This window comes from Oncorhynchus masou, chromosome 33 (genome assembly GCF_036934945.1).
Source record: "Oncorhynchus masou masou isolate Uvic2021 chromosome 33, UVic_Omas_1.1, whole genome shotgun sequence".
NCBI classification, from domain to species: Eukaryota; Metazoa; Chordata; class Actinopteri; order Salmoniformes; family Salmonidae; genus Oncorhynchus; species Oncorhynchus masou.
In genome coordinates this window covers 17,834,551-17,859,216 of record NC_088244.1, presented here as the reverse complement: position 1 = coordinate 17,859,216, position 24,666 = coordinate 17,834,551, and the positions used below count along the sequence as shown (strand labels likewise).

General features: G+C 43.5%; 1 protein-coding gene and 1 long non-coding RNA gene across 3 annotated transcripts in view; one reads left to right on the top strand and one right to left on the bottom strand.

The window, feature by feature from the left end:
* The window catches only part of LOC135527933 (renin-like), a 59,900-nt gene that overhangs the window by 28,412 nt on the left and 6,822 nt on the right, over window positions 1-24,666 (top strand). Inside the window, exons 2-3 of the mRNA XM_064956607.1 lie at window positions 16,047-16,200; window positions 16,341-16,464. Of these exons, the coding sequence (XP_064812679.1) occupies window positions 16,047-16,200; window positions 16,341-16,464 (278 nt within the window). The remainder of the gene's footprint in view (window positions 1-16,046; window positions 16,201-16,340; window positions 16,465-24,666) is intronic.
* On the bottom strand, window positions 268-24,511 carry LOC135527935 (uncharacterized). 2 transcript variants are annotated; one of them, XR_010453487.1, is made up of 4 exons: window positions 24,388-24,511; window positions 23,777-23,960; window positions 2,533-2,616; window positions 268-604 (listed from the first exon to the last, which is right to left on the bottom strand). It is a non-coding gene; the product is annotated as an uncharacterized LOC135527935 (long non-coding RNA). The 2 variants fall into 2 exon arrangements; XR_010453486.1 differs by having other exon boundaries at window positions 23,777-23,957.

Genomic DNA, 24,666 nt, shown 5'->3' with positions numbered 1-24,666 from the left:
AAAAGTAATGCTCACAAGCCAAAATGGGCCCCTGTAAATCGTGTACAAAGTCATCCATTTTGTATGATATGTTAAGTCCTGCAAAAGCAACAACAACAACAAAAAATATATATATACAGCTGAAGTCGGAAGTTTACATACACTTAAGTTGGAGTCATTAAAACTCGTTTTTCAACCGCTCCACAAATTTATTGTCAACAAACTATAGTTTTGGCAGGTCGGTTAAGACATCTACTTTGTGCATGACACAAGTCATTTTCCCAACAATTGTTTACAGACATATTATTTCACTTATATCAATTCCAGTGGGTCAGAAGTTTACATACACTAAGTTGACTGTGCCTTTAAACAGCTTGGAAAATTCCAGAAAATGACGTCATGGCTTTATAAGCTTCTGATAGGCGAATTGACATCATTTGAGTCAATTGGAGGTGTACCTGTGGATGTATTTCAAGGCCTACCTTCAAACTCAGTGCCTCTTTGCTTGACATCATGAGAAAATCAAAAGAAATCAGCCAAGACCTCAGAAAAAAAATTGTAGACCTCCACAAGTCTGGTTCATCCTTGGGAGCAATTTCCAAACGCCTGAAGGTACCACGTTCATCTGTACAAACAACAGTACGCAAGTATAAACATCATGGGACCACACAGCCGTCATACCGCTCAGGAAGGAGACGCATTCTGTCTCCTAGAGATGAGAAAAGTGCAAATCAATCCCAGAACAACAGCAAAGGACCCTGTGAAGATGCTGGAGGAAACAGGTACAAAATGATTTATATCCACACTAAAACTAGTTCTATATCGACATAACCTGAAAGGCCGCTCAGCAAGGAAGAAGCCACAAAACCGCCATAAAAAAGCCAGGCTACGGTTTACAACTGCACATGGGGACAAAGATCGTACTTTTTGGAGAAATGTCCTCTGGTCTGATGAAACAAAAATAGACCTGTTTGGTCATAATGACCATCATTATGTTTGGAGGAAAAAGGGGGAGGCTTGCAAGACGAAGAACACCATCCCAACCGTGAAGCACGGGGGTGGCAGCATCATGTTGTGGGGGTGCTTTGCTGCATGAGGGACTGGTGCACTTCACAAAATAGATGGCATCATGAGGTAGGAAAATCATGTGGATATATTGAAGCAACATCTCAAGACATCAGTCAGGAAGTGAAAGCTTGGTCGCAAATGGGTCTTCCAAATTAACAATGACCCCAAGCATACTTCCAAAGTTGTGGGAAAATGGCTTAAGGACAACAAAGTCAAGGTATTGGAGTGGCCATCACAAAGCCACTGAATGTATATATTGGAATATTTCTATTCTGTACAGGCCTCCTTTTTTTCACTCTGTCAATTAGGTTAGTATTTTGGAGTAACTACAATGTTGTTGATCCATCCTTAGTTTTCTCTTATCACAGCTGTTAAACTCTGTAAGTGTTTTAAAGTCACTATTGTCCTCATGGTGAAACCCCTGAGTGCTTTCCAAGTGTAATTAATAACTTCACCATGCTCAAAGGGATATTCAATGTCTTTCATTTAAATGTTTTATTAACCAATCTAACAATGGGTGCCCTGGTCATTGCTCGATTGAGGGACCTTGCAATTATCTGTATGTGTAAAGTACAGAGATGAGGTAGTCATTCAAAAGTAATGTTAAACACTGTTATTGCACACAGAGCGAGTCCATGCAACTTATTATAGGACTTGTAAAGCAAATCTTTACTCCTGAACTTATTTAGTCTTGCCATAACAAAACGGTTGAATACATATTGTCTCAAGACATTTCAGCTTTTAGGTTTGTATTCATTTCTAAAAAGGTCTAGAAACATAATTCCACTTTGATATTATGGGGAATTGTCTGTAGGTCAGTGACACAAAATCGCAATTTATCCATTTTTAATTCAGGCTGTAACAGCAAAATGTGTTAAAAGTCAAGGGGTGTGGATACTTTCTGAAGGCCCTGTATACTGTAGATGAAATCAAATCAAATGTTATTTGTCACATGCGCCAAATACAACAGGTGTCGACTGTGAAATGCTTACTTACAAGCCCTTAACCAACAGTGCAGTTCAAGAAGTAGAGTTAAGAAAATATTTTCAAAATAAAAGAAAGTCAAAAATAAACTAAAAAGTTCATGTAAAAAAAGAAGGTAAATGTGCGGGGGTACAGTCGCGGTAATTTGTACATGTAGGTGGGGGTAAAGTGACTATGCATAGATGATAAACACCGAGTAGCAGCAGTGTAAAAACAAAGGGGGGGGGGGTCAATTTAAATAGTCCGAGTGGCCATTTGATTAATTGTTCAGCAGTCTTATAGCTTGGGGGTAGAAGCTGTTTTGAGGAGCCTTTTGGACCTAGACTTGGCACTCCGGTACCGCTTGCTGTGTGGTAGCAGAGAGAACAGGTTATGACTAGGGTGACTGGAGACTTTGACAGTTTTTTTTGGCCGTCCTCTGATCTAGTTTGCCCTTCGTTCTATAACCCTGGTCAGACTGGATTTGGTTGGTCAATATATTGTTAAACAGAGAATACTGACAGTGACAGAGATTTCCATAGTCTTCTTCCCTGAGGGTTTCCCTGGTATGATGTGTCACCGCTTGTCATGGTCAGTCTGGCATGCCTGTGGAGAGAGAGAGGATGTTTGGTGGATGGGAGGGAGGGAGGATGTGAAGGCTTATTGTCCAGGAAGTGACAGAGAAAGGCAATTAGAACAGAGTGCATTCTTTACACATGGATATCCTGCACACAATCCTGTCATGTGAGCTGGTAATGACAGACAAGGCTCGCCTTTCTTTGAAGGCGTTATTATGGGATTGGGAAAGCACACTTCAACCACCCAGACAGTCACAAAGACATTTCAGGCACGTCAACATTTCAGACATACTTATTTGAATGCATTTCATTTGGAAAGGCGCAAAGAGTAAACCATAAGTCTGTATTATCATGGGGCTTGATCTATCCTGGTCAGAGCAGTCCTATATGAAGATATCCTACTTGCTTTTCTCTCTCTCTCTCTCTCTCTCTCTCTCTCTCTCTCTCTCTCTCTCTCTCTCTCTCTCTCTCTCTCTCTCTCTCTCTCTCTCTCTCTCTCTCTCTCTCTCTCTCTCTCTCTCTCTCTCTCTCTCTCTCTCTCTCTCTCTCTCTCTCTCTCTCTCTCTCTCTCTCTCTGTCTCTCTCTCTCTCTCTCTCTCTCTCCCTGAGTCTCAGAGCAGTCCTATATGAAGATATCCTACTTGCTTTTCTCTCTCTCTCTCTCTCTCTCTCTCTCTCTCTCTCTCTCTCTCTCTCTCTCTCTCTCTCTCTCTCTCCCCCCTCTCTGTCTTTCTCTCTGTCTTTCTCTCTCTTCCCACCTCTCTCTCCTTCTCTCTCTCAATTCAATTCAATTCAAGGTGCTTTATTGGCATGGGAAACATATGTTAACGTTGTCAAAGCAAGTGAGGTAGATAATATACAGAAGTGAAATAAGCAATCAAATGAACAGTAAACATTACACTCACAGACGTTACAAAATAATAAAGACACTACAAATGTCATATTATTTATATATACAGTGTTGTAACGATGTGCACATGGTTAAAGTACAATAAGGAAAATAAGTAAACATAAATAGGGGTTGTATTTACAGTGGTGTTTGTTCTTCACTGCTTGCCCTTTTCTTATGGCAACAGGTCACAAATCTTGCTGCTGTGATGGCACACTGTGGTATTTCACCCAGTAGATATGGGAGTTAATAAAATCAGGTTTGTTTTCTAATGGGAGTTTTGCTTTTTGTTTTCTCCCTCCCTCTCTCTGTCTCTGTTGCTCTTTCTCTCTCTCTCTCTCTCTCTCTCTCTCTCTCTCTCTCTCCCTGAGTCTCTCTCTCTCTCCCTGAGTCTCTCTCTCTCTCCCTGAGTCTCTCTCTCTCCCTCCCTGAGTCTCTCTCCCTCCCTCCCTGAGTCTCTCTCTCTCTCCCTGAGTCTCTCTCTCTCTCCCTGAGTCTCTCTCTCTCCCTCCCTGAGTCTCTCTCTCTCTCTCTCTCTCTCTCCCCTCTCTCTGTCTCTGTTGCTCTCTCTCTCTCTCTCCCTCCCTGAGTCTCTCTCCCTCCCTCCCTCCCTGAGTCTCTCTCTCTCTCCCTCCCTCCCTGAGTCTCTCTCTCTCCCTGAGTCTCTCTCTCTCTCCCTCTCTCAGTCTCTGTTGCTCTCTCTCTCTCTCTCCCTCCATCCCTGAGTCTCTCTCTCTCCCTCCCTGAGTCTCTCTTCCTCCCCGAGTCTCTCTCCCTCCCTGAGTCTCTCTCTCTCTCTCTCTCCCCTCTCTCTGTCTCTGTTGCTCTCTCTCTCTCTCTCTCTTTCTCTCCCTCCCTGAGTCTCTCTCCCTCCCTCCCTCCCTGAGTCTCTCTCTCTCCCCGAGTCTCTCTCTCTCTCCCTCTCTCCCTGAGTCTCTCTCTCTCCCTCCCTGAGTCTCTCTCCCTCCCTCCCTGAGTCTCTCTCCCTCCCTGAGTCTCTCTCTCTCTCTCTCTCTCTCTCTCTCTCTCTCCTGAGTCTCTCTCTCTCCCTGAGTCTCTCTCTCTCCCTGAGTCTCTCTCTCTCCCTGAGTCTCTCTCTCTCCCTCTCTCTCCCTGAGTCTCTCTCTCTCTCTCTGAGTCTCTCTCTCCCTGAGTCTCTCTCTCTCTCTCCCTGAGTCTCTCTTTCTCTTGCTCTCCCTGAGTCTCTCTCCCTCTCTCTCCCTGAGTCTCTCTCTCTCTCTCTGAGTCTCTCTCTCCCTGAGTCTCTCTCTCTCTCTCTCCCTGTCTCTCTCCCTCTCTCTCCCTGAGTCTCTCTCTCTCACTCTCTCTCCCTGAGTCTCTCTCTCTCCCTCTCTCTCCCTGAGTCTCTCTTTCTCTTGCTCTCCCTGAGTCTCTCTCTCTCGCTCTCCCTGAGTCTCTCTCCCTCTCTCTCCCTGAGTCTCTCTCTCTCCCTCTCTCTCCCTGAGTCTCTCTCTCTCTCTCTCTCTCCCTGAGTCTCTCTCTCTCCCTCTCTCTCCCTGAGTCTCTCTCTCTCGCTCTCCCTGAGTCTCTCTCCTCTCTCTCCCTGAGTCTCTCTCTCTCCCTCTCTCTCCCTGAGTCTCTCTCTCTCCCTCTCTCTCCCTGAGTCTCTCTCTCTCCCTCTCTCTCCCTGAGTCTCTCTTTCTCTTGCTCTCCCTGAGTCTCACTCTCTCGCTCTCCCTGAGTCTCTCTCCCTCTCTCTCCCTGAGTCTCTCTCTCCCTCTCTCTCCCTGAGTCTCTCTCTCTCCCTCGCTCTCCCTGAGTCTCTCTCTCTCTCCCCGAGTCTCTCTCTCCCTGAGTCTCTCTCTCGCTCTCCCTGAGTCTCTCTCTCCCTCTCTCTCCCTCCCTCCCTGAGTCTCTCCCTCCCTCCCAGAGTCTCTCTCTCTCTCTCCCTCCCTGAGTCTCTCTCTCTCTCTCCCTCCCTGAGTGTCTCTCTACAAATATGAAACTCTCTAACAGAGATGTTTCTCCTCTCATCCTTGTCACGTTGCCTGGCTGCTCGGTGCGCTCTTTGAAGCTATCCAATGTCTCTGTGTTCAGCTTCAGCTGAACATGGGAAAGAGGCTACAGCTGTCTAACTCAATGTGTTGTTTGGCTGGAGTACTTCTGTCTTCATTAGTGCAGGTCAGTACCAGTGCTCCACACACAGGGGGCACCACTGACACACTCTCCTCGTACAGTACATCTCATACCTGTTAGGTCATTTCATATAGGTCCAACCTGTTCATGGTCAGTTTTACTTTTTGTGTTTTTGTGTTAATTGTATGCAGGTATGAAACGGGGATCACGTTTAGGCCTACTACAACAAAAATGTATATCAATAGTAACATTATCCTATTCATTGTATTTCTGTAAGTGACCATTATTACAACTGCATGAATCACCTATAATACCATTTATTATAAACAAAGCACCAGGCTTTAGCTGCTGGATCATTATGTGGAGCCATGGAATGCATTCAGAGGAGTGCTGGCAGCCTGACCAGCCTGTTTTAATATTAGCAGGGCTTTGAAGTACAAAACAGTTGGCTTCTCTGAGCATAATACCAGAGCTTTGTTCACTCGTTAATTTAATCATTGGTTCCAAATTCACTGCTGTGAGTCTTTTCATATTACCAGACCCCTGTGTGTGATGATTATTTGATGTTGTGCACAGACCCATACAGGGCCAGACATGCAAGCACACATATACACACATCATTTTATTTCTTTCATTTCACCTTTATTTAACCAGGTAGGCCATTTGAGAACAAGTTCTCATTTTACAACTGCGACCTGGCCAAGATAAAGCAAAGCAGTGCGACAAAACAACAACATGGAGTTACACATGGGATAAACAAACGAATAGTCAATAACACAAAAGAAAAAAATCTATATACAGTGTGTGCAAACGAGGTAGGATAAGGGAGGTAAGGCAATAAATAGGCCGTAGTGGCAAAGTATTTACAATTTAGCAATTCAATTTAACACTGGAGTGATAGATGTGCAGAAGATGAATGTGAAAGTACAGATACTTGGGTGCAAAGGAGCAAAAAAAACAAAGAATATGGGGATAAGGTAGTTGCATGGCCTATTTACAGATGGGAAATGAAGTGGCTTGTCAACAGTATGTATGAAACCAAGGAATAACCATCAGCTCTACCTATAATCATAGGGGCCTAGCCATACATTTAACTAGGCCTTGGACACAACAGTACACTTACAGTACAGCAACAGCAGGAGCAGCAGCGATGTGATGAAATATTAATGTTCTGTATAGAGATGAATGGACCTGGAGACTTTGTCCTGTCGCTTACATGGTGGAAAACAAGATTTGTTACCATGGCTTCTTGTCTTGTTTACTACATGGTGTTTTTTTATGGAACACCTGTTCTCTGTCTCTAAGGGCTCATTGCTAGGTAGTAGCACTACTCCTGCACCGGATGCAACACAACCATTCAATCCTTTCTTCTGATTGTGTGTGGTCCTTTTATTCATTCAGCCATTTACATTTCATGTAACTTGTAAGATTCCTATTGTATTGGAAACTATGCACCTACATTGTTGTGGGTTATGAATGAGGATGTACAGGTTGCATAAATCCTTTTTAAATTCATGAAAATAATGCTTTGACTCTAGTCGCAAAAATCCTCCCACTGTATGTCTACTGCCTAAGTATCTTACTGTATATTTTTCCTGGTCAATGCAGTGACTTGCTGTCTAAACCAATAAAACCTTTCCTTGAAGGTAATACATGCCCATCCAGTGATACAGTACACATCTCACACACCTGGCACCACCAAGGCTTCTGGTGTCCATGTCGCTGTAAATGGATTAGAGGTCTATCACCCCATGTCCAGCTGGGTGAAATGCCGCCTTTGCTCTGGCTCAGAGTTGCGGAGAAAAAGAGTGAGAGCGAGAGAGTGAGAGCAAGAGAGAGAGAGAGAACAAGAGAGAGAGAGTGAGAAAGAGCGAGAGGAAAACTTTAATTAGGCTTAAAGAAAGGTTAGAGATATTTCGACAGGTTCACACACACACAACACACACTGCATCACACTGCATGGCCTCCCCTGTAATTTGCTTGGTGTCATCACAGTCTGGCTCCCTCAGGTGAGCTCTACAGTGTTTGCACAGGGAAAGCTTTAACAACACGCATAACTGATACCTGGAGGAGCAATGCTTCACCCTGCTGGTGAAGGAAGATATTGCACACGTACAGTAGTCTTGGCATACTGTACCGTAGCAGTTTGTATTGGGGCTCTTATTAAACCAATGAAATATAGACGTCAGTCTCATTGTTAGACATGCACTATTCGTTGCTATATCTTGTACCCTTGTGGCCAGGTGACAGTGATCCAGAGAGCACAGCTTTGCTCATACAGATGAATTAGACTGAGACACAGTGGCACCGACGCCATGGGAGAACAAGATGGAAAAGAGATACAGCTTGATGAATCACAGACCTCTTAGAGGTTGTTTACTGTTGCATTGTCACCATGAGCCTCCGCAGCCAGATAACCTTGCCACTGATTGGCACTCTACTCACATGTCGGACTATAACAAAGTCTCAAATTTGCTTTTTTATTTATTTCTGTATTTTTTTCACACACACACACACACACACACACACACACACACACACACACACACACACACACACACACACACACACACACACACACACACACACACACACACACACAGTCTTGTACAGCTAACCTTGTGGGGGCACAGATTCTTTCCAATAAATTCCCAGGAAATACTTAGAGCTAAATGGATCAAAAGGATAAATGCACAGCTGAGTGAAGAATGACACTTAGTAAACTCTGAATCCTGATAGATTAGAGATGGTTCAGTTGGTGAGTAAAGGAAAGGTAAAAGCAGATTTAGTGATTAACCCAATCAAACCCTCATCTCCTCCCAACAACCTTCACTCTGCCGCATGTCTCCCCTATCTTGATGGATCAGTCAGTTTGATGTAAAATGGCCTGCTCTGGATCCAATCTCTGAACTGTGCATAGCAGCAGTTTTAGCACAAACCCTTGTCCTATTGTCTCAACTTGTGGGTTTATGCAATGTCTGCTATCCTGATAACCTTGTTTAATACCTTTGTTTTGTGGGGATTGAAGACTCAGCTATGGTTCTGTATGAAATAATCTAAAATGACAACATAGTAGTAAACCTAACATACACTTGGAGTAGACTGATTAGAAATACCCACTGACACCAAGTCTTTCCCTTATATTTAAGTCCATGCAAATATGAGTTTGTGACTCTCAAATATGTTAAAGTATTGGTCACTAGGTTTCCCATGCCCACCAGTGGAGGCCATGTTCGGACGAGGGGGTTGGAGGCCAGGCAGGAGTGACGCATGGGTTTCCCTGGGCAGTGTGGGAAACAGACTGATGGGCATCCATTTTTCCCTGGGGATCAAAGGTCAGATGTTGCTGAGAGTGCCCCAGAGCCGCCTGCCAAAATGTGTCACCAAGACTAATTGGGAGAACTCAATGTAGCCCTCTACAGTGCTGTCCTGGAGTAGAGTAACAGGTTCAGCAGAGAATGAGAGGACTTCTGAAGGAAAAACAGTGATTCTTCGTGTAGGATACCAAAAGCCAAGAGACAATTCAGTGCTAGCAGAATTACTCTTTGACTCAGATTTGTCACTTTTAAATGTATGCCACACAAAAAACATTGATTTAAAAGTTTTACAACTCAATGCACAAGGACTACTATGAAAAATTACACAGATACAAAGTTTGGTAACTGAATTATGGTAAAATCAGTTATTTATGCAACAATGTTTTCCAAAAACATAACTAAATAATGTATGTCACGCCTACTCCTGCTCCCTCCTTCAGGCTTTGGACGTCCCCTGGCTTCTAACCACTGGCAACCCACATTGCGTACACCTGGCAACCCACATTGCGCACACCTGGCAACCATCATTGCGCACACCTGCTCCCCATTATTAAGAACACATGGACGTTGTCACCACCCTGATTACTCTTCCTTCATATAGCACTCAGCAAACTCACCTTCTGCACCATCTTCCAGACTCCCTGCGCATACATTACAGAATACTGTCTCGGAAAATATTGAAGCAACAGAAGATTTCACCATCTTCCAGATGGTCGAGGAACAGGGTCATTTACTCCACCAACACCACGACCAGCTGGCTCTACTGGGTACGACCACGAAGGAGGTCCTCTGCGTTCTCCACTGCCTCGACACCACCAGCGAGGTACTCCATACCTCTGACGGTGGACCTCCTACCTCCTCCTGTCCTAATGAGTCAGTCGCCCAGGTCAGTGATGCACGACTGTCTCTTCCGGAGAAGTATGACCGAAATGCCGTGGCCTCCTACTCCAGAGCTTCCTCTATTTTGCCTATCAGGTGTTGGATTGGCATATGGCCGTCTGGGAGAGAAGAGAGTAGCTGAGTTCATATGAGAGGTTCATGGCTCTGTTCAGAGCAGTCTTCGACCATCCTCCAGAGGGCAGAGAGGGAGGTGAGCGACTTTCCAACTCCAACAGAGTGCCCAGACCTCTGCGGAGTACGCCCTCAGCTTTCGGACTGTGGCAGCCTCCAGCAGATGGAATGAGCTGGCGCTCCTCACTCTATTCCACAGTGGACTGTGCAAAGAGGTCCAGACTGAGTTGGCATGTCGGGATGACAACATATCCTTGGACGCTCTCATCACGATGGCGATCCGTCTGGATAACCTTCTTCAAGAGTGCCGGTGTCCACCTCACCACTCTCCTCCCTCCTTTGGCTGTCTTGAGGCAGAGCCTAAACCCATGAAGATTGGGTCCTAGTCAACCCAAGGTCCACTAGAGAAGAGGGGTGACCCTGTGACCTTCCGTTTCCCAGGGTAGGCGTGAGTATAACATTATCATCATTTTCCGCCAAACCCTTTCTGGTTCCCATTTCACTGGCTGGCTGTCCCTCAAGTGTTGTCTCTACAGCTCTAGTGGATACTGGTTTCGTGGTGAACTTTATTGACCAGACCCTCGCCTCCATGAATTTAACTTCATACCAGCTCGCCTCTTTTTATAGTGTACGGCCCAATACATCACTGGGGCCAGCCTCATGCCATCCAGGACTTATATACATAGACTGTTCTCTCTGCTACTGCGTGGTACCGGAGCGCCAAGTCTAGGTCCAAAAGGATCCTTTACAGGGTCTACCCTCCAAGCTATAAGAACAATTCATCAAATGGCCTCCTGAATTATTTACATTGACCCCCCCCCCAACTTACATGCACATGAACTTTACCCCAACTAAGTTGTACATTGTAAGTTGTACCCCTGTACATCGACTCAGTACCGGTAGCACCTGTATATAGCCTTGTTATTGTTGTGGAATTTTATTGAGTTACTACTTATTTTTTACTTCAGTTTATTTAGTAAATATTTTCTTAAATCTATTTCTTGAACTGCATTGTTGGTTAAGGGCTTGCAAGTAAGAATTTAACGGTAAGGTCTACCTGTTGTATTCGGCAAATACAAAATTGATTTGATGTTAGCACACATCATTGCTTTTCCTCATGACATCACATTCCAAGAGAACACATGATTTCCAAAACTTCCCTGTCCATGAAACCAGAGCACCCCCTTGGCTGAGATGCTAGAAGTCGTCATTACCCCTGTATGCTGTGGATGACCACGCAATCAGGTTCCTGGCAGTTCTACCCACAGGGAGTAGCTGAAGGGCTGACCCCTGACATCCACTAAGGCTGTCCAAGTCTCTGCTTGACGTGGATGCTCATATCTCCTGCTAGGCTGGGTGGTCACAACAGTACACATATGACCCCAGCCCCACAGAGCAGAGACTGTGGGAACCCAATCTGGCTGATACAGCTAACAGGGAGAGATAGAGCAAAAGAAACATCAGCTAGCCATAGACCTTGACTAGCCCCTGACCCATAGCCTACAGTATTTAGGCCTATACATTTACAGACCTTTTAAAGCCTACAGACAGACATTAGCTAGCCTAACTAAGTATCTAGCCTGAGGTCCACAGCACAATCCCCACAAACAAAATGTAGGTTTAACTCCATTCCCTACTGAGTATTCCTATTGCAGACAATATCAAATGAAACTGTTGCAGCCTACACTGCAAAGTTGGAGCAGATACAGTATACTTCAGCAGAAAGGAAAGTGATGGCACTAGAAATGAACATCTGGTCTGTTTAGCATATAATGTTTTACAGTCCATTTCAATAGGTTTTGATGGATTAATTCATCATCTGGCAGGACTGGGTAATCCATGTCAGCATCCTTCTCATATTTCCCTCTCCCCTTTAAGGCTTCTCCCTTCTCTGCATTGTCTACATATTACATATGAGTATCATCTGGCAATCATTGGTTTCAGATGTTATACCCACTGGCCACATATAGATTCAATGCCTTTGTCACACCATTCAATTCGCCACACCATTCAAGTATAAATTGACTCCTTTACAGATTTCATAGGGCTTGTTTCTGTGTCCTACGCCTGGGTAATCCAAATCAGCACCCTTTCCTACTCCTCTGTTCCCCCTAAAGCTTATCCATTCTTCATCCCCTCCCTCCCCCACCCCAAGGCGCCCACTCCTCTTCTCACAGGCCTTAATCCATGTTCACCCTGCAGCCGTGATGTAAACCCAGCCTGGTCAGAGAGCTCTCGCTCTCTCTCATCCCTGCTTTCTGTCTCCAGTCTGTTCCCAAGGGTCACAGTTCACATCTCACTCTGGGACCTGTTTATCAAGGGAGGGCTGGGTGAGGTAGAAGGGAGGGAAAGGGTTGGTGGACACTTTTAGGGAAGCTCAGAGCTGGTATAAAAAGAATAGTCAGACAGAGAGAGAGGGGCCAATCTTTCAGAAGATCAGATGTACAACTAGCTGGTTTGCCCGGAGGAACGGTACAAGGAACTTGACTAGGTTAACTTGTGCATCTCCTCGCACACTCCTTCACGCTCCAGGGTCTCCATGGCCCTGCTGATGCAATGCTGGGTGTGTGTGATTACTCTGTCACTCATGATGACCACCAGCCATGCCTTACAAAGGTAACACCATCTTTTTCTTTGTGTTTTTATCACTATGTTGTCTACTGTGTAATGAACCTAAATGTTATGGTCCTGATGGGGTCAACTTGGGGTCATGATAGGGGCTGCACCAAATGTTTGATGTATTATAATAATTGATTATGCTTATTTTATAATTTATTTTTTATTTAACCTTTATTTAACCAGGAAGGGCTCATTGAGATTTAAAATCTATTTTTCAAGAGCGTCCTGGCCAAGATAGGCAGCACCAAGTCATTACAAAAATTACAGACAAACAACATGAAAAACTTAAAGTAATCTAGTAAAAACCATAGAATTCACAAGAGTATAACAAAATCAAAAACAGCAAATTAAAAACATTGACAGGTCAGGGAATCAGTCTCAAGATCATTCATCAGTGATTGAAAAATACCAATCGGGATAAATTCTTCTAGTTTAAAAGTATATTGTAAGGCGTTCCAAGACGATGGCGCAGAGTACATAAAAGCCCTTTTACCAAATTCAGTTCTGAGATTTGGAACAGTTAGCAGGATAAAGTGCAGCGAACGAAGAGAGTACCCACTACATTTCTGAACAATAAAAATGCCAAAATAAAAAGTTTGTAAACCCAAAATTGCTTTGTAAATAAAAGTATACCAGTGACTCAGCCTACGGGTGACTAGAGAAGGCCAGCCAACCCTGGTATACAAAGCGCAGTGGTGCGTAAGGGTTTTGCAGTTTAAAATAAATCTCAAATTGCCATGGTAAAGGGTGTCAATTGATCTCAAACACTGAGCGGAAGCCTTCATATACAGTGAGGAGGAAAAAGTATTTGATCCCCTGCTGATTTTTTTTAATTTTTAATTTTTTTACGTTTGCCCACTGACAAAGAAATTATTAGTCTATAATTTTAATGGTAGGTTTATTTGAACAGTGAGAGACAATCAGAGGTCAGACGTTTCTTGTAGTTGGCCACCAGGTTTGCACACATCTCAGGAGGGATTTTTGTCCCACTCCTCTTTGCAGATCTTCTCCAAGTCATTAAGGTTTTGAGTCTGACATTTGGTAACTCGAACCTTCAGCTCCCTCCACAGATTTTCTATGGGATTAAGGTCTCTGGCTAGGCCACTCCAGGACCTTAATGTGCTTCTTCTTGAGCCACTTCTTTGTTGCCTTGGCCGTCTGTTTTGGGTCATTGTCATGCTGGAATACCCATCCACGACCCATTTTCAATGCCCTGGCTGAGGGAAGGAGATTCTCACCCAAAATTTGACGGTACATGGCCCCATCCATCGTCCTTTTGATGCGGTGAAGTTGTCCTGTTCCCTTAGCAGAAAAACACCCCCAAATCATAATGTTTCCACCTACATGTTTGACGGTGGGGATGGTGTTCTTGGGGTCATAAGGCAGCATTCCTCCTCCTCCAAACACGGCGAGTTGAGTTGATGCCAAAGAGCTCCATTTTGGTCTCATCTGACCACAACACTTTCACCCAGTTGTCCTCTAAATCATTCAGATGTTCATTGGCAAACTTCAGACGGGCATGTATATGTGCTTTCTTGAGCAGGGGGACCTTGCGGGCGCTGCAGGATTTCAGTCCTTCAGGGCGTAGTGTGTTACCAATTGTTTTCTTGGTGACTATGGTCACAGCTGCCTTGAGATCATTGACAAGATCCTCCCGTGTAGTTCTGGGCTGATTCCTCACCGTTCTCATGATCATTGCACCTCCATGGGGTGAGATCTTGCATGGAGCCCCAGGCCGAGGGAGATTGACAGTTGTTTTGTGTTTCTTCCATTTGCGAATAATCACACCAACCGTTGTTACCTTCTCAACAAGCTGCTTGGCGATGGTCTTGTAGCCCATTCCAGCCTTGTGTAGGTCTACAATCTTGTCCCTGACATCCTTGGAGAGCTCTTTGGACCTGGCCATGGTGGAGAGTTTGGAATCTGATTGATTGCTTCTGTGGACAGGTGTCTTTTATACAAGTAACAAACTGAGATTAGGAGCACTCCCTTTCAGAGTGTGCTCCTAATCTCAGCTCATTACCTGTATAAAAGACACCTGGGAGCCAGAAATCTTTCAGATTGAGAGGGGGTCAAATACTTATTTCCCTCATTAAAATGCAAATCAATTCATAACATTTTTTACATGCGTTTTTCTGGATTTGTTGTTATTCTGTCTCTCACTGTTCAAATAAACCTACCATTAAAATTATAGACTGATCATTTCTTTGTCAGTGGGCAAACATACAAAATCAGCAGGGGATCAAATACTTTTTTCCTCACTGTATGTAATATCTCCATAGTCTAGTAAAGGTAGAAGCATAGCTGATACTAGCCTCCTTCTGGCTTCAAAAGGAAAAACAGGCCTTATTCCTAAAATGAAATTCCAATTTCAGCTTCAATTTTTTTTGTAAGTTGTCGTATATGCAATTTAAAAGAGGCCGTCATCAATTCAAATTCCAAGATATTTATATGAGGTTACAACCTCAATCTCCTTGCCCTGACAGGTAGTAATAGGTGACAGGTTCAGAGGTCTTATGCTGTATTAATAGAAGGGGAAGGGCTATAAGACCCCTCCCCCACTGCATTTATAGGGTCCTGGATTACAGATTAGCAATATATTCATTATAAGGTTTAATATGGTTCCACAGTTATTTTCTAGTCTCTGCTCCTTATAAGAAATGGTCTGAGAGATTTTTCCTATTTTGCAGAACTCAGAAGAGACCTCGGTTGTATGTTTGATGTTTGACTTCTGTCTACAGCTGTATTTGGATTAAAATTGATATGATGTATAAGTACACATTTTGAGTAGTCATTATTTGTTAAGTAAATTACTCAGCCCAGAAAAGTGGAACCAACAATCCTTCTCTGCAATGTGTAATGAACCTCAATATGAAATGATTTCTGGTTAGCAATTAAATAACTTACTGGGATTGTTTTCTAATTAAATGGTCAAAAACAAAATAGCTTCCCAGCGAAGAGCAATTTCTCAAGCAATAATTTTTCTAGGACTGTCTGGGAGTGATCTGAGTGGGGAGCGGAAAACTCAAAACTATTGACAGAGGTTTGGATCTTATTGGTCTAACTTATTTACCAGGCAGGCCAAAACTCCATCCCACCAAAATAGGCAGACATCTATTTTCAAACTGCTCTTAAAATGAAAGGGTATTATCCTAATTTTCACAATTTCACAGTATTATTCCAGCCTCATGGTGTGGAAATATTATTATTTTTAAAGCAGGAAAATCATGTTTTTGACTGCTCTGGGTCGTTAAAATAGACAGTGAAGAAGCTTGAATGGATACTTTGAGGTGTTTTATCAATTTAAACCAGACGATTTTTCTAAACTAAATCAATTGAGAATGTGTATTTTGGCAGAGCTGTAGAAACAACGTTATACAGACATGGGGACACATGGTCTCATGTTAACAATGGCCCATGATTGCACAATGCATTGTATACCCCCCAGTCCCATCCCACCCCTGCTCACTTCCTATGTATCATTCTATTGGATGATCTTTCCTTACTGTGGACATATCTAATCAGGATCAGTCTGAAGAAGATGTCCTCCATAAGAGAAACCCTACATGAGATGGGCGTGTCTCCAGCACAGTTATTCGCTGAATCGGCCCAGAAGAGCAAAGATGACCTCTCCCCCAGCAACGGGACAGCCCCCACCCCCCTCACCAACTACCTGGATGTGAGAGACACTGCACTGATCACCCATACTGTAGATGCAATTGACATGGAAACATTATGTTCCAAATGAGAGAACACAAAGCACGTGCCAAACTCAGTTGGGTAAATGATTCATTGCTGCTTCTTCTCTCTGCTTCTCAGACCCAGTACTATGGGGAGATCAGTATTGGTTCTCCTGCCCAGATGTTCAACGTAGTGTTTGATACAGGCTCAGCCAACCTGTGGGTGCCCTCATACAGCTGTTCCCCTCTCTATACTGCCTGCTGTAAGTACAGTGCACACAAACACACCCACACCCACACATTCAGAGATGTCATGCCCATAGGGGGCACAGGGGCAAGTGCCCCCACAGATCTGTCCTCTTGAAAAAAATGTTTCTCTGTAATACTACTAGCCACCTACACATTTTATGAAGTTGGCTTTAGCTAACCCAGATAGGTTTCCAAATTCCCAACCTCATAACTAGCTACCAAGAAGCCAACAATCAAGTTAGAGTAGCTAGCTTATCTAACTACAAGTAACTGCCAAAATAAAGGAAACACAGGGAATGCGACACAATTTTTCCACGAGAAAATACATAATTTGGTGTTTTGTTGATGGTGGTGGAAAACACTGTCTCAGGCGCCGCTCTAGAATCTCCCATAAGTGCAAGGGTGTAATTTTCACTGGGGATGGGGGGGACTTGACCCCTCCCACATTCTAAAATTGTATTTTTGCCCCGCCCCCAGTTTTAAAATTGCACTGTGATACAAAGAGCGGCATCGGTGTGCTTTAGGAACATGCGGACACCTCAGAGTGGTCAGTCGGCTGTTTGCCGATATCAGACGGCTGGATTTAGGACTACATGGACACCTCAGAGTGGTCAGTCGGCTGTTTGCCGATATCAGACGGCTGGATTTAGGACTACATGGACACCTCAGAGTGGTCAGTCGGCTGTTTGCCGATATCAGACGGCTGGATTTAGGACTACATGGACACCTCAGAGTGGTCAGTCGGCTGTTTGCCGATATCAGACGGCTGGATTTAGGACTACATGGACACCTCAGAGTGGTCAGTCGGCTGTTTGCCGATATCAGACGGCTGGATTTAGGACTACATGGACACCACAGAGTATACGGACAGGCTGTGTGAAGGCAAAGCTATTATTATCGGGCCAGCACGGTGCTGATGTCTGCAGCTGCCGTCTCTGTGTGTTGCATTCTTTCTCTGAGTTTATAAAAGCAAGCAGAGCAGAAACTCGCTTCTCTTTATTTGACTGATGTAGCTAGCAAGGTAACTTATGTTTGACTAAACAGACAAAAAAGCATGTTTCATCCTCTCTCTGTTGAATTTCTGTCTGTAGAAAATTAACTAACTAGCTTGTAGCTACCACAACTAGTTCAGCTCTAGCCTCTAGTTGCCTGTCACATAGCAGCATTTAGCAGCTGTTGTGTGTATGGAAATGTTTGTAGCCTTTTTGTCCCATTTCAACAGAAATAAATTGACTAAGCTAGTTTTTACCAGTTGATGTACCATTAGAGCTAGCTAGCTCACTAACTTTACTATTATTTTTGCCTCAATCACACTAGACCTGAATCAAATGATGAAACCAGTGGCCAAACTGAAGACCGATATGCTGAAGTTTTTTTCCAGCGCAATGTGAGTTTTTATTAGTCAGTATAGCAATGTAACGGCTATTGATCTGTCAGTTTCCATAGCTAATTCTCTACTTTTCACATGGACACGGTATAAACAGCTCTACAGGCTACAGTGTCATGGTGCACAGTCAGTATACAACACTATGCTCATCATGTCTTAGCAGGATCAGATGGTGACAGGTGTCCCAGGAGGGTGAGACAGCCAGTGAAGACCAGTCTACAGAGCTGAAGTCAATTTTGCAGTGTATTATTATAACAATCAGTTAACGGATACAACATTAATTTTTTTGTTGATGGGTAGGCTATAGCCTGGGATCTGGGAATAAAGGGCATTTCAATTATTGAACCATTGATTCTATTCTTGGATAATATAATGTATAAATGTACATCATGGTAAGACTTTGTCATGCCTCTGAGTAGGATCCGATGGTGACGGGTCTCAGCAGGTCAGGCAACCATGGGAAGACTTTGTCATGCCTCTGAGTAGGATCCGATGGTGACGGGTCTCAGCAGGTCAGGCAACCATGGGAAGACTTTGTCATGCCTCTGAGTAGGATCCGATGGTGACGGGTCTCAGCAGGTCAGGCAACCATGGGAAGACTTTGTCATGCCTCTGAGTAGGATCCGATGGTGACGGGTCTCAGCAGGTCAGGCAACCATGGGAAGACTTTGTCATGCCTCTGAGTAGGATCCGATGGTGACGGGTCTCAGCAGGTCAGGCAACCATGGGAAGACTTTGTCATGCCTCTGAGTAGGATCCGATGGTGACGGGTCTCAGCAGGTCAGGCAACCATGGGAAGACTTTGTCATGCCTCTGAGTAGGATCCGATGGTGACTGGTCTCAGCAGGTCAGGCAACCATGGGAAGACTTTGTCATGCCTCTGAGTAGGATCCGATGGTGACGGGTCTCAGCAGGTCAGGCAACCATGGGAAGACTTTGTCATGCCTCTGAGTAGGATCCGATGGTGACGGGTCTCAGCAGGTCAGGCAACCATGGGAAGACTTTGTCATGCCTCTGAGTAGGATCCGATGGTGACGGGTCTCAGCAGGTCAGGCAACCATGGGAAGACTTTGTCATGCCTCTGAGTAGGATCCGATGGTGACGGGTCTCAGCAGGTCAGGCAACCATGGGAAGACAGGCTGTGACGGCACTGAGGTTAAACTTTTTTTGCAGAAACAACATTTTATTAACACTGGACAAGCCGGAAGCTTCAAAGATGTAAACTATTTTAAGTCTAACAAAGTTAGTTGATTTCTAAACTGGATCAAGGGTTGATAGAGGCTTTTCCCGATAACACATAACAGGTCAAACAAAAACGTGAGGAAGACCTGGGAGGTACTGTTGATAGTGATGAGTGTATACAGATATGTCATGGATGGTCATATAATCTCAGACATAAATTACTGCAGTTTAAGAATATCCATCGAACATCCTATATACCAGTTAAACTTAATATCATGCACTCATTAATATAATTCCTCTGCTGAAGGTGTAAAACATGGAAGGGGACATACTGTATTTCAATATGTTATGATCTTGTGAATGCAAAGATGATGTTCTGTAATCTCAGCATATCTACAGATTTCCCCTTCTCCATGGTTTTGTTTGCTTGGAAATGTTAATACTGGAGACTGTTATCAGAAAAAAACGGGGTAACCTAGCATTAATGGCTAATGATGCATTGCCATTAATTGAAAGGTTGGTTATCCTAGAACAATGTCACAATGGATGGCAAAAATGTCAAGTTTTGCATCGCTATATTTGATTTATTACAATGTTAAGGGTATAATGTCTGGTTGCCTTATATGTAATACTGTATGACAAAAGGGGTCTATATTGAAAACATTCAATATTTTTTTGTCAAGCTGTCACAAACAAAAAAAAATTCATGAGACACCTGTCTGACTTTCACCTGTCTCAGTGGACTAATGCATTGAGGACTCCGGGGTGACGCCACAGTCCATAAATATGGGGATTGTGGCTCAGATGCACAAGGAACGTCTCTCTCCAGAATGCGCTCTCTCCCGCCATTTCATGGGTTCACAGTTTCATAAACTTAATTGTGTGCATTGTTCACTGTGTCTATAAATTCCCCATTCCATATATCACAAGTACTAGTTTACATTTACCGTTAATTGCTATAATTTTGAATCTGTGACGTTTGTTTGGTTATGGTAATTTATTTTAATGCATTCCATTTAAAATTATTATTACAACAGTCATTTACTATTTTTCATTGTCGGAGTGTCTTGAAGAACTCACAAACCTATAATACACTTGTGAGAAACAAGTTTTTGTTTACTTCATTCCATTTATGAGTTTTGTCATTTCATTCATTGTCTTTTTGTTTGAAATGCTCCAGTCAATGGTGAGTAAGGATGCACACCTGGTTACGAATATAGAAGTAGGACTAGTCTATCTGGCCTGCGCACAAATGTAGGCTTTTAATGTGCCCATTTGGGGATGTCTGATAGGATTTCGAATTGTCTTGACTCACCACCCCTAATGAGCTTCTCAAAGGAATTTTTCACCTTAAACAGCAAGTAAATTAGGTCTATTTTTAGAATCAATTGAGAATGACAATAGTTCCTCAAAGTATTTGAACAATGTAGAGTTGAAGTGGGAAGTTTACATAGTGGGAAGTTTACATACACGCCAAATACATTTAAATTCAGTTTTTCACAATTCTTGACATTCAATCCGAGTAAAAATTCCCTGTCTTAGTGAATTACTATTATTCTGACATTTTATCTACTATTTGTGAAATGTCAAAGTAATAGTAGAGAAAATAAATAATTCTATCTTTTATTACTTTCATCACATTCCCAGTGGGTCAGAAGTTTACATACACTTAATTAGTATTTAGAAGCATTGCCTTTAAATTGTTTAACTTGGGTCAAACGTTTCGGGTAGCCTTCCACAAGCTTCCCACAATAAGTTGGGTGAATCTTTGCTCATTCCTCCTGACAGAGCTAGTGTAACTGTTTAAAGGCACAGTCAACTTAGTGTATGTAAACTTCTGACCCACTAGAATTGTGATACAGTGAAATAATTTGTCTGTAAAAAATTGTTGGAAAAATTACTTTTTACAATTACAATTTACATACCGCCCCAATAGATCCACAGATGACGCAATCTCTACTGAAATCCACACTGCCCTTTCACACCTGGACTAAAGGAACACCTATGTGAGAATGCTATTCTTTGACTACAGCTCAGTGTTCAACACCATAGTACCCTTAAAGCTCATCACTAAGCTAAGGACCCTGGGACTAAACACCTCCCTCTGCGAGTGGATCCTAGACTTCCCCCAGGTGGTAAGGGTAGGTAACAACACATCCGTCACACTGATCCTCCACACAGGGGCCCCTCAGGGGTGTGTGTTCAGTCCCCTCCTTTACTCCCTGTTCACTCATGACTGCACGGCCAGGCACGACTCCAACACCATCATTAAGTTTGCCGATGACACAATAGTAGTAGGCCTGATCACCGACAACGATGAGACCGCCTATAGGGAGGAGGTCAGAGACCTGACCGTGTGGTGCAAGGACAACAACCTCTCCCTCAACGTGAGCAAGACAAAGGAGATTATTGCGGACTACAGGAAAAGAAGGACTGAGCACGCCCCCATTGTCACCAACAGCGCTACAGTGGAGCAGGTTGAGAGCTTCAAGTTCCTTGGTGTCCACATCACCAACAAACTAACATGGTTAAGCACACCAAGACATAGCAAGCGGTACCAGAGCACCAAGTCTAGGTCTAAGAGGCTTCTACCCCCAAGTCATAAGACTATTTGCATTGCCCCACCTTCTACACTGCTGCTACTCTGTTATTATTAATGCATAGTCTGTTTAATAACTCTATGTACAGTTGAAGTCGGAAGTTTACATACATCTTAGCCAAATACATTTAAACTCAGTTTTTCACAATTCCTGACTATGTTTTGGGTAGCCTTCCACAAGCCTCCCACAATAAGTTGGGTGAATGTTGGCCCATTCCACCTGACAGAGCTGGTGTAACTGAGTCAGGTTTGTAGGCCTCCTTGCTCGCACATTCTTTTTCAGTTCTGCCCACAAATTTTCTATGGGATTGAGGTCAGGTTTTTGTGATGGCCACCCCAATACCTTTACTTTGTTGTCCTCAAGCCATCTTGCCACAACTGGAAGTATGCTTGTGGTCATTGTCCATTTGGAAGACCCATTTGCGACCAAGCTATAACTTCCTGACTGATGTCTTGATGTTGCTTCAATATATCCACATGATTTTCCTACCTCATGATGCCATCTATTTTGTGAAGTGCACCAGTCCCTCATGCAGCAAAGCACCCCCACAACATGATGCTGCCACCCCTGTGCTTCAAGGTTGGGATGGTGTTCTTCAGCTTGCAAGCTTCCCTCTTTTTCCTCCAAAGATAACGACGGTCATTATGGCCAAACAGTTCTATTTTTGTTTCATCGGATCAGAGGACATTTCTCCAAAAAGTACGATCTTCGTCCCCATGTGCAGTTGCAAACCGTAGTCTATATTTTTTATGGCAGTTTTGGAGCAGTGGCTTCTTCCTTGCTGAGCGGCCTTTCAGGTTATGTCGATATGGGACTCCTTTTACTGTGGATATAGATACTTTTGCACCTGTTTCCTCCAGCATCTTCACAAGGTACTTTGTTGTTGTTCTTGGATTGATTCACACTTTTTCGCACCAAAGTACGTTCATCTCTAGGAGACAGAAAGAATCTCCTTCCTGAGCAGTATGACGGCCGTGTAGTCCCACAGTGTTTATACTTACATACTATTGTATGTACAGATGAAAGTGTTACCTTCGGGTGTTTGGAAATTGATCCCAAGGATGAACCGGACATGTGGAGGTCTACACTTTTTATTCTGAGGTCTTATTCTGATTTCTTTCGGTTTTCTCATGATGTCAAGAAAAGAGGCACTGAGTTTGAAGGTAGGCCTAGAAATACATCCACAGGTACACCTCCAATTGACTCAGGCTAGCTGACATCATTTATCAGACGCTTATAAAGTCAACTTAGTGTATGTAAACTTCTGACCCACTGGAATTGTGATACAGTGAAATAATCTGTATGTAAACAATTGTTGGAAAAATGTATTGTGTCATGCACAAAGTAGATGTCCTAACCAACTTGCCAAAACTATAGTTTGTTAACAAGAAATTTGTGGAGTGTTTGAAGAAACTAGTTATAATGACTCCAACCTAAGTGTATGTGGTGCCCCTGCACATTGACTCTGTACCGTCTCTATATCTGACATGGTACAGGTGTCATTTTTTTAAAGCCCATAACCATGTGTGTGAAGTGTGTACTTTTGTTACAAAGTAGATGCTTTCAAAATACTTTATATCATATCCCAAATCACATACACATGGTTAGCAGATGTTAATGTGTGTAGCAAAATGCTTGTGCTTCTAGTTCCGACAATGCAGTAATAACCAACAAGTAATCTAACTAACAATTCCAAAACTAATTTCTTATACACAGTGTAAGGGGATACAGAATATGTACATAAAGATATGAATGAGTGATGGTGCAGAGCAGCATAGGCAAGATACAGTAGATGGTATCGAGTACAGTATATACATATGAGATGAGTATGTAAACAAAGTGGCATAGTTAAAGTGGCTAGTGATACATGTATTACATAAGGATGCAGTAGATGATAGAGTACAGAATATACGTATACATATGAGATGAATAATGTAGGGTATGTAAACATTTATATTAGGTAGCATTGTTTCAAGTGGCTAGTGATATATTTTACATCATTTCCCATCAATTCCCATTATTAAAGTGGCTGGAGTTGAGACCGTGTGTTGGCAGCTGCCACTCAATGTTAGTGGTTGCTGTTTAACAGTCTGATGGCCTTGAGATAGAAGCTGTTTTTCAGTCTCTCGGTCCCAGCTTTGATGCACCTGTACTGACCTCGCCTTCTGGATGATAGCGGGGTGAACAGGCAGTGACTCGGGTGGGTGTTGTCCTTGATGATCTTTATGGCCTTCCTGTGACATCGGGTGGTGTAGGTGTCCTGGAGGGCAGGTAGTTTGCCTCATTTACTCAAGTGTTTCCATTATTTTGGCAGTTCGCTGTATCTTAGCTGGCATGCCTGCTGACAAGGATGGTAGACTTTATAAAAGCGAGCCATAACTAAATGTACTAAATAAGACTCACATTCCTTTCAATATTTTACCCATGTTTTAGCAGAGATGCAGAGAAGCATATTAAGTGTCTCTCGATAGCAGGAAAAAGATTTTCAGGTGTTTGAATAATGTAAAATTCTCAACCCCCGAGCCATGCTAGTGTACATTGTGCCACCTCTTATTTTTGGGGTGCATGATGGCCCTACACACATGCACACACACACACACACACACACACACACACACACACACACACTTTAAATATTTTACTTGAATCCACTAATCAAATTTACAAAAAAAAGATCCAACCATATGCATTGCATTCAAGGATACAGAAAGCACCTCCTTCACCAACCAGCGAGGCTGCCCACGACAGCTGAACAGAACAGTACCTACCCAATAGCTTTTCCCTAGTTTTTGTCAGGCCCGCAATCCGGAGGCCATGCACTGCAAGCCTGTGTACGTGGCCGAGACTGCCAAATATCAGAGCCTCCAGCTTGCACCTACACCCGAGGGTGTCCAAGCATGCCACAAGGGGCTGGTACTTATGCAGCTTCTCTGCAATGTCCTGCTATATGTAGCCGTCAAATGAGCAGCCCACTTCCAAAATGAGCACATCCCCCCCCTGGCCTCCCACACACAAAACCTGTATGTTTAATTGCTTCACCAGAGATA